This window comes from Notolepis coatsorum (assembly GCF_963971535.1).
Source record: "Notolepis coatsorum genome assembly, chromosome: 1".
NCBI classification, from domain to species: Eukaryota; Metazoa; Chordata; class Actinopteri; order Aulopiformes; family Paralepididae; genus Notolepis; species Notolepis coatsorum.
In genome coordinates this window covers 197601317-197609315 of record NC_140165.1, presented here as the reverse complement: position 1 = coordinate 197609315, position 7999 = coordinate 197601317, and the positions used below count along the sequence as shown (strand labels likewise).

At 39.6% G+C, this 7999-nt stretch overlaps 1 protein-coding gene across 2 annotated transcripts in view; it reads right to left on the bottom strand.

The window, feature by feature from the left end:
* Nucleotides 1–484: 484 nt before the first annotated feature.
* The window catches only part of pdgfd (platelet derived growth factor d), a gene marked incomplete at its 3' end in the record, with an annotated part of 171500 nt that continues 163985 nt past the window's right edge, over nt 485–7999 (bottom strand). For both annotated transcript variants that reach the window (XM_084325701.1, XM_084325703.1), the window contains one exon: nt 485–1492. In XM_084325701.1, coding sequence (XP_084181827.1) covers nt 1452–1492 — 41 coding nt within the window. The remainder of the gene's footprint in view (nt 1493–7999) is intronic.

Genomic DNA, 7999 nt, shown 5'->3' with positions numbered 1-7999 from the left:
ATAAGCGATTGCCTTGCCCGAGTAGTTAGACCCCGCCCGCACGCCGCAGCTCGGCCCAGACACCAAGCCACATCATTTCAAATGGAGTGCAATAGCGGCCGCAAGGCGTTAGGCGGTGGTATTGGACTTTTGCAATCTCAGACCCATCCCCAGTGATAACACACAGTTGCCTGCATTTTTATGAATGGAAATATCGAATAAAAGAAATAACGATTCAATAACGTATATATACATGGTTGGCGTTCAACGATTGGCGGGCTAACGCGTATTAAATCATTGTTGGCGGCCATTGAGTTAAAGACTGTATCATGAAATACTGTATCATAACAGTGTGTGTGTGCGTTGATCCTAACATGTAACGTTCTTTTCTTTCCAATGAAATAAAGAGACAGTGATGCTAGAAATACTTTATTTATCAAACAGACAATAAATTATAAAGCAACTTACTGAGTACAAAGTCAAACTAACATTGAAACATCACAGCATGACTCTGACCAATCAGAAACCACTTCATTTAATAATCATTAACAACTAAAGACATCTGGGACAATGAAATGTAAATGAACAACAGTGATTATTATTTATTTAAATGTTTTTACCATCAAGGCCTACTGTCACTGTACTTGATCAAATAGCCTGCTTATAAAATAATGTATTCTTAGCCTGGTTAAATAAGAATGTGTTCTTAGTCATCTAACCTTTTTAAATAAGAATATGTTCTTAGTCTTCTAGCCTGGTTAAATAAGAATATGTTTTAGGCGACGAGCCTGGTGAAATAAGAATGTGTTCTGAGTCAACTAGCCTGGTTAAATAAGAATGTGTTCTTAGTATACTAACCTACCAGGGTAAATAATAATGTGTTCTTAGTCATCTAGCCTGGTTAAATAAGAATGTGTTCTTAGTCAACTAGCCTGGTTAAATAAGAATATGTTCTTAGTCAAGTAGTCTGGTTAAATAAGAATGTCTTCTTAGTCTACTATCCTGGTTAAATAAGAATGTGTTCTTAGTAATCTAGCCTGATTAAATAAGTATGTGTTCTTAGTCTACTAGCCTGGTTAAATAATAACGTATCCTTAGTCAACCAACCTGGGTAATTAAGTATGTATTCTTGTCCTGATTAAATAAGAATGTGTTCTTAGTCAACTAGCCTGGTTAAATAAGAATGTATTCTTAGTCAACTAGGCTGGTTAAATAAGAATGTGTGTTAAATAAGAACGTGTTTCTTAGTCCACAAGCCTGGTTAAAGAATAATATGTTCTTAGTCATCTAGCCTGGTTAAATAAGAATATGTTCTTAGTCTTTGTGACGTACGTGGGTTGGTCATTATCATTGTTACTGTATTAGGAGACCATGTGAACATCAGATTAGTATCATGAGTTGGGTTATGTTGTTCTTGGTGGTGTGATGTGTCATCTTTTAATGCTGCCTCTTCTCTTCTTCCCAGAGACCACTCATCCTCCTGACTGAGCTGATTGCACCTGCTTGATTACACCTGTGGGCAGTTAGTGGGATGAGTGAATATAAGCGGGAAGATGACACACACACGGGAGTCTGATTGCTGGAAGTCACTTGCCTTATGGTGGAGTGGGGAGGCTGCTGTCTCGCCTGTCTATGGCCTAAAAACAACACTGTGTGGCACGGTGCCATTTGATCACATGGAGTGTGGGTTAGACTCCACAGCTGTGGTGGCCTGGGATGGGCCCAAGGTTGTATCGTAGTTACTAAGTGTTTGTTTGAGTTGCTTTATATGTATGTCTTGTTTGTCCTCCCCTACCCTTTTCCCCTGTGCACCATGGAGGAGGTTTAAACCCCTACCTCCATTCAAATATATAATTTACTATTTGGGAAACGTCTTGTGTTGTGTCTTTTTTCACCTACACCTGGGACCTTGATTTTGAACATATTTACTAAGAGGGGCTGCTTTTGCTCATGTGCCGTCCTCCAGTTGTTATTATCAGATCTGCGTACATGACAGTCTTCTAGCCTGGTTAAATAAGAATGTGTTTTAGGCGACTAGCCTGGTTAAATAATAATGTGCTCTTAGTCAAGCCTGGTTAAATAAGAATGTGTTTTTAGTCAACTAGCCTGGTTAAATAAGAATATGTTCTTAGTCAAGTAGCCTGGTTAAATAAGAATGTCTTCTTAGTCTACTATCCTGGCTAAATAAGTATGTATTCTTAGATGTGTTATTAATCAACCATCCTGGTTAAATAGGAAATTGTTCTTAGTCTACTAGCTTGGTTAAACAGTAATGTGTTCTTAGTCCTCTAGCCTGATTAAATAGGAATGTGTTCTTTCTTGGTCAACTAGCCTGGTTAAATAAGAATGTGTTCTTAGTCATCTAGCCTGGTTAAATAAGAATGTGTTCTTAGTCATCTAGCCTGGTTAAATAATAATGTGTTCTTCTTAGTCATCTAGCCTGGTTAAATAAGAATGTATTCTTAGTCATCTAGCTTGGTTAAATAATAATGTGTTCTTGGTCAACTAGCCTGGTTAAATAATAATGTGTTCTTAGTCATCTAGCCTGGTTAAATAAGAATGTATTCTTAGTCAACTAGCCTGGTTAAATAGAATGTGTTCTGAGTCAACTATAGCCTGGTTAAATAAGAATGTGTTCTTAGTATACTAACCTACCAGGGTAAATAATAATGTATTCTTAGTCATCTAGCCTGGTTAAATAGAATGTGTTCTGAGTCAACTATAGCCTGGTTAAATAAGAATGTGTTCTTAGTATACTAACCTACCAGGGTAAATAATAATGTATTCTTAGTCATCTAGCCTGGTTAAATAAGAATGTGTTCTTAGTCATCTAGCCTGGTTAAATAAGAATGTGTTCTTAGTCATCTAGCCTGGTTAAATAAGAATGTGTTCTTAGTCAAGTAGCCTGGTTAAATAACACTAGACCTCATGATCGAATGGACTTACGAGAAAGAATTTCTTGAATTTTGGAATTAAATAAATATCATAATCACTTGTTTTATTAGGAGATTGTGGATATGCACTGCCCTGTAGTAGTAAGTCATACTGTAGAACATGACATCTTAGTGTGACATCTTATTTACTACGGAACGAGTGCACACTTGGCTCTCAAGGCCACCTCCTGCTCCTTCTGGGGGTTGGTGAGTGTGGTCATGAATCAGGGGGGCAGCGCATATCCGCGATCTCCTAATAAAACAAGTAATTAGAATAATAGAAGCCTACTGTTGCTGGAACGATTCATTATGCACGTATACACGTCCTTATTAGGGATGCTCGATATTGGCTTTTTTACCGATACCGATATTCCGATATTGTCCAACTCTTAATTTCCGATACCGATATCCACCGATCTCAACCGATACCGATATATGCAGGGTTCCCCTCCCCCCAAAAAACTGAATAATTTCAGGTAACTAATAATTTCACTGGATATATATATAACAAATATTGTTATTGTTTTTCTTTTTTTTTTAAACCAATACCGATATTTTCCGATATCACATTTTACTGCCGATATCGGCCGATAATATTGGTCGGCCGATAATATCGGACATCCCTACTCCTTATGCATCCTCACCAAGCCTCCTGCATCAGGCAGCTAATAAGCTATAGATTTATATGGAATTTGTTAAACTTATCCTTTGTCTTTTGTCATTTGTGTGGGTCCAACTCATGAAACAAGATGAGCAGTGGAATGTTTCTCCACTGGCTCTTACAATGTGCACACTAACCAATGTAAGAAATAAATAAAACCAACAATAAATAATAACAATAGAGAACAACAGAGACGGTAATACAGTCTATTCCACTATAGCTATATCTGCATGATTGGGTTCCTATTTATTTATTTATTCACTGTCATTTGCAGTGTTTGTGTAATGCTCACGATGCCTCGTTGAGTCATGACTATAAGTGTAAAACGTAATTGTTAATGATACAAATATTGACGTATTTATGATTATTATAATAATTTACTTTTGAGGATGTCTGTAGAATCAACGTGAACGCAATCACCAATGATTTCTCCAAAATGAAGCCTTTAACCAGTTTGATCACCTGTACATTGTATGTTACTATTGCACTTTACTGTTACATTTGCACTCTGGCCAAACTTCTTTTCATTGTAATGTACTTGTGATGTATGATGACAATACATTTTAATAAAATTTTGATCAGTCGCAAATTGCTTTCGCGTTGCTTGTGGACTATGTCCTGTGCTCACGGTCCTCACAAGGGTCAGCACGACTGGAGGTGCAATGCTTAGCCTCCTTATAAGAAGCTGGCGGGGCATTTCTGTATGCAAATGCAAGTGTACGAGAATGTGCTTCCAGTTTAAGAGACACCAGGTTCGAATACGGCTGTCGGCGTTGCCTCCGGCTTGGGCCAGCCATCATAGTAACTCAATTGGCAGAGTTAGCGGGTGGAAGTCGATGGGTGGTAATCTGGACGTTGTGGACAGCGACTCCTACAGGTCGGTTGGGGGACGCCTGCACAGCAGAGACAGGAAATGGCGGGGGTAGTGTGAGCCTCCCACACATTACACCTCGCCAATGAGAGTCCACGCTGGCAGGTGAAAAGATGTGACAGGCTGCCTCCTCGTGTATCGGAGGGGACACGTGATGCATGGCTTCTATCCTCCCTACAACCAGCCAGTGGGGGGCATATGTGAGCAACGTTCAAGACAGGGGAGGGGAATTGGCACAGCGAAATTGGGATGGGAGAAAAATAGAAAAAGAGGAGAAAAAGTGGATCAAAAAAAGAATGAGTGATGTACTTCATTCCGTGTCAGATATATTTGCCCACTAACGAAGACCGTTTCACTTGTTCAGGCATCCGGAGGAGGATTTTCATAAATTTGTTTGTAAGCAGGCCTGTACTGGCCATCTGGCATACCGGGCATTTTACCGTGGGCCGACGCATCTTTGGGCCGTTTTTTTTATTTTCTTTTTTTATATAAAAAAGTTTGGTCAACAACCGGCCCACTACTATGCTGGGACAGCAGCCCATTGGTACTGACTGACACTGGGCTGGCCCAATCACATCTCTTACGAGCGTGTTGGGGTGGAATTCTCCGTGCAGACGAGGCTGTAACAACTCGAGACAACGGAGCCCCGCTGTCACACGATTGGCGCATATGTCACATGACGTGCTGTGAAGACCCGCCCTACTCTGCCTCTGATTCGCAGAGTGTGGGTGGGGAATGTGATTGGACCAAAGCAGAGTCACTCACAGACAGTGGGTCCAGTCATAATAGTTGTGATCATAGATATATATAGAACACTAGATAGCTTGCCCGCGCTGCCGGCCAATGGAGAGCGACGTCACTGAACTGCCGCCATCTTGCTCCAGTTAGCCTTGAGTGAGAGTGAGTGAGCTGCACAGACAAAAATACTCATAACTCGCTGAAATATTGACGGATTTACAAACGGTTTGGTTTATTACAAGCATTATTAACGTGGCTATGATTCAGGCGGTTTGTAAAAAAAAACATCTTTAATTTCTTTTTATAAGTATGCAGTATCATAACTACATCTTTGATGTTTATAGCAAACCAACCCGTTTGTAAATCCGTCAATATTTCAGCGAGTTATGAGTATTTTTGTCTGTGCAGCTCACTCACTCTCACTCAAGGCTAACTGGAGCAAGATGGCGGCAGTTCAGTGACGCTGGTGACTCCGCCTTAAGCTATCTAGTGTTCTATAGATATCTATGGTTGTGATAGCCGTGGGACAGATTCTTGTGTATTTAAAAGTACTGCCAATGTAGCCTTCAGGTGATCGCCATGGATAGAATCAGACATGCTTTGTTTACGCTTCTAGGCTACTGGCGCATGCCTGTGATGTAAGCAGTAGGCGCGACGAGAGCCTTGACGACCCTTTCGTCATCGTTTTATGCGGTTTGACAGTTTAGACGAGAGCGCAAAGGTTTACCGTTTCTAGGAATTCCACCCTGGAAGGTGGTCTCACTTTTTTACGGTTTCACCCCGTAAAAACGCTGTTTCCGTATAAACGAAAGGCACATCTGAAAAAATATTTTTGCGGATTCACCTGCTAGCGTTTCCGTCTAAACGGGGCCTGAGAGGGTGCTGGCTGGTACATGACAGAGGGGGCTGGCTGGTACATGAGTGAGAGGGGGCTGGTACCATGTATTGTGCATCATTGTAGGTTAAACCATTAAAAAGTTTATTTCCACGGCAGCCATTTTGGATTTTGGTCTCTCACAAATGTTCCCCGCCTTTTTTTTAAATACACCCCGGCTCAATTTGTTTATTAACCCTCCTAGATGACAAATCCATTGAGAAACGGATCTTCGCTCTCCACGGTCAAGGAAGTGCCACAGATGACCCAACTACTAGGTCCATATCGTATCATCATAATATTATTTAAAAAATCATTAGGATAAGGGTTCCCTTGATAAAGATGCATGAAAAGGCTGTATAATATACAACACCTGTAGCTCAACTGCAAAAACAGCTTTTTTTATTTGATTAGATTTGTATTTGGAAATTAAAAACACATCATAAAAAAAAATGATCTTGACCAATTTGTATTCCTGAGGATATCACCTAAAAGCATTAATTAAAACACTTATTTCCAAGGTGGTCCTCGATGGAAGACATAAAAACATAAAGACACTTATGTATTAGCCTACAGGGAAAAACACATTCACAACAGGCAGCAAAGTTTATTTTCAGCCAAGTATGGTAATAAGGTAACTATTAGGATTTATTACACCGCGTTTTAACATTTGCCGAAATGCTTGATTGTGATTGGTCAATAGCGCTCGTCAGAGGTCCGTTATTACTCAATAACGGACCTCTGCCGAGCAATAATGACCGCTGTGCGCAGCTGTAGCAATCAAGCCCACTGACACACTGCATCAGTGCAGCCAATCAGACACACCTGCCGGCTGCTTGCGAAGCTGCCGGCGATGACAGCGGAGCGACAGAACAGAACTGCGTCTGCATTTGATTTCGTCTTGTCGATGGTGTAAAATGAATTAGGTATATTGTTAGTAAGTTAGCCATGTAATAAGCGGGATAATGTATAGCTATACTCGGTCATTGTCGCAAAAGAATTGACCTTCACTACGTTTAAAGAACACCTCGACGAGGCGCCTCTGTGTTCTAAACTCCGTGTCGGTCAATTATTTTGCCCTCGTAGCTATACATTATCCCTTACATATATGGTATGGATTACTTACTCTTATAACTTAAGAGCTGAAGCCCCCCTAAATGTAATATTAGCCCCCCTAAGATTAAAAAAAAAGATTTTTTTCTTTTTTTGTAATACATTTTAAAACATTTTATTCTTGTTTTATTATTATTATTATTATTATTATTATTATTACAGACATGGATTGCCGGTAGTAGCCTGTTGACCTCATTGGTTAACTATAAAAATAAAGAAAATGTCAAAGACGTTGGTAACGTCATGTCAAGTCCCAGTCCAACATTCAACACAATACGTGGAAGCAGATGTAGCTAGCTACCTACTGTAACTAGTTTAGTAATAGTGAATTTGCCAATGCTGATGGGCAACAAGACAAGTATGTTGAAACGTTAGCTAGCACTATATAAAATTACTGACTATTCTGACAGAGAACGTTGTCAATTGGTCATTAGTTCCATGGTGTTGGTGTAATAATAGTGTCAAAGAACATTAGCTAATGTTAGCTAGCTGATGCTATTCGCTAGTTAGCTATCAAGCTTATGTCAGTTCAGCTAATGTTAGCTAGCTATCCCAGCTAATCTGCTTGCTACAAAGGCTTATTGCTGCCACGCAAAATGAAACAAATATGTTGTGGCCTCAAAATTGCATTTTGTTACCTCAACATTTATTTTGTTACCTCAAATTTATAAATGTTGGGCTCAAAATAATATTTTGTGGCTTCAAAATAGAAAAATATTTTGTGGCCTCAAAATAGTTACCTCAAATATTTTGTTCCCTCAAATTAATCAATTTGAGGCCTCAAAATAATATTTTGTGGCCTCAAAATAGTATTTTGTTCCCTCATGATT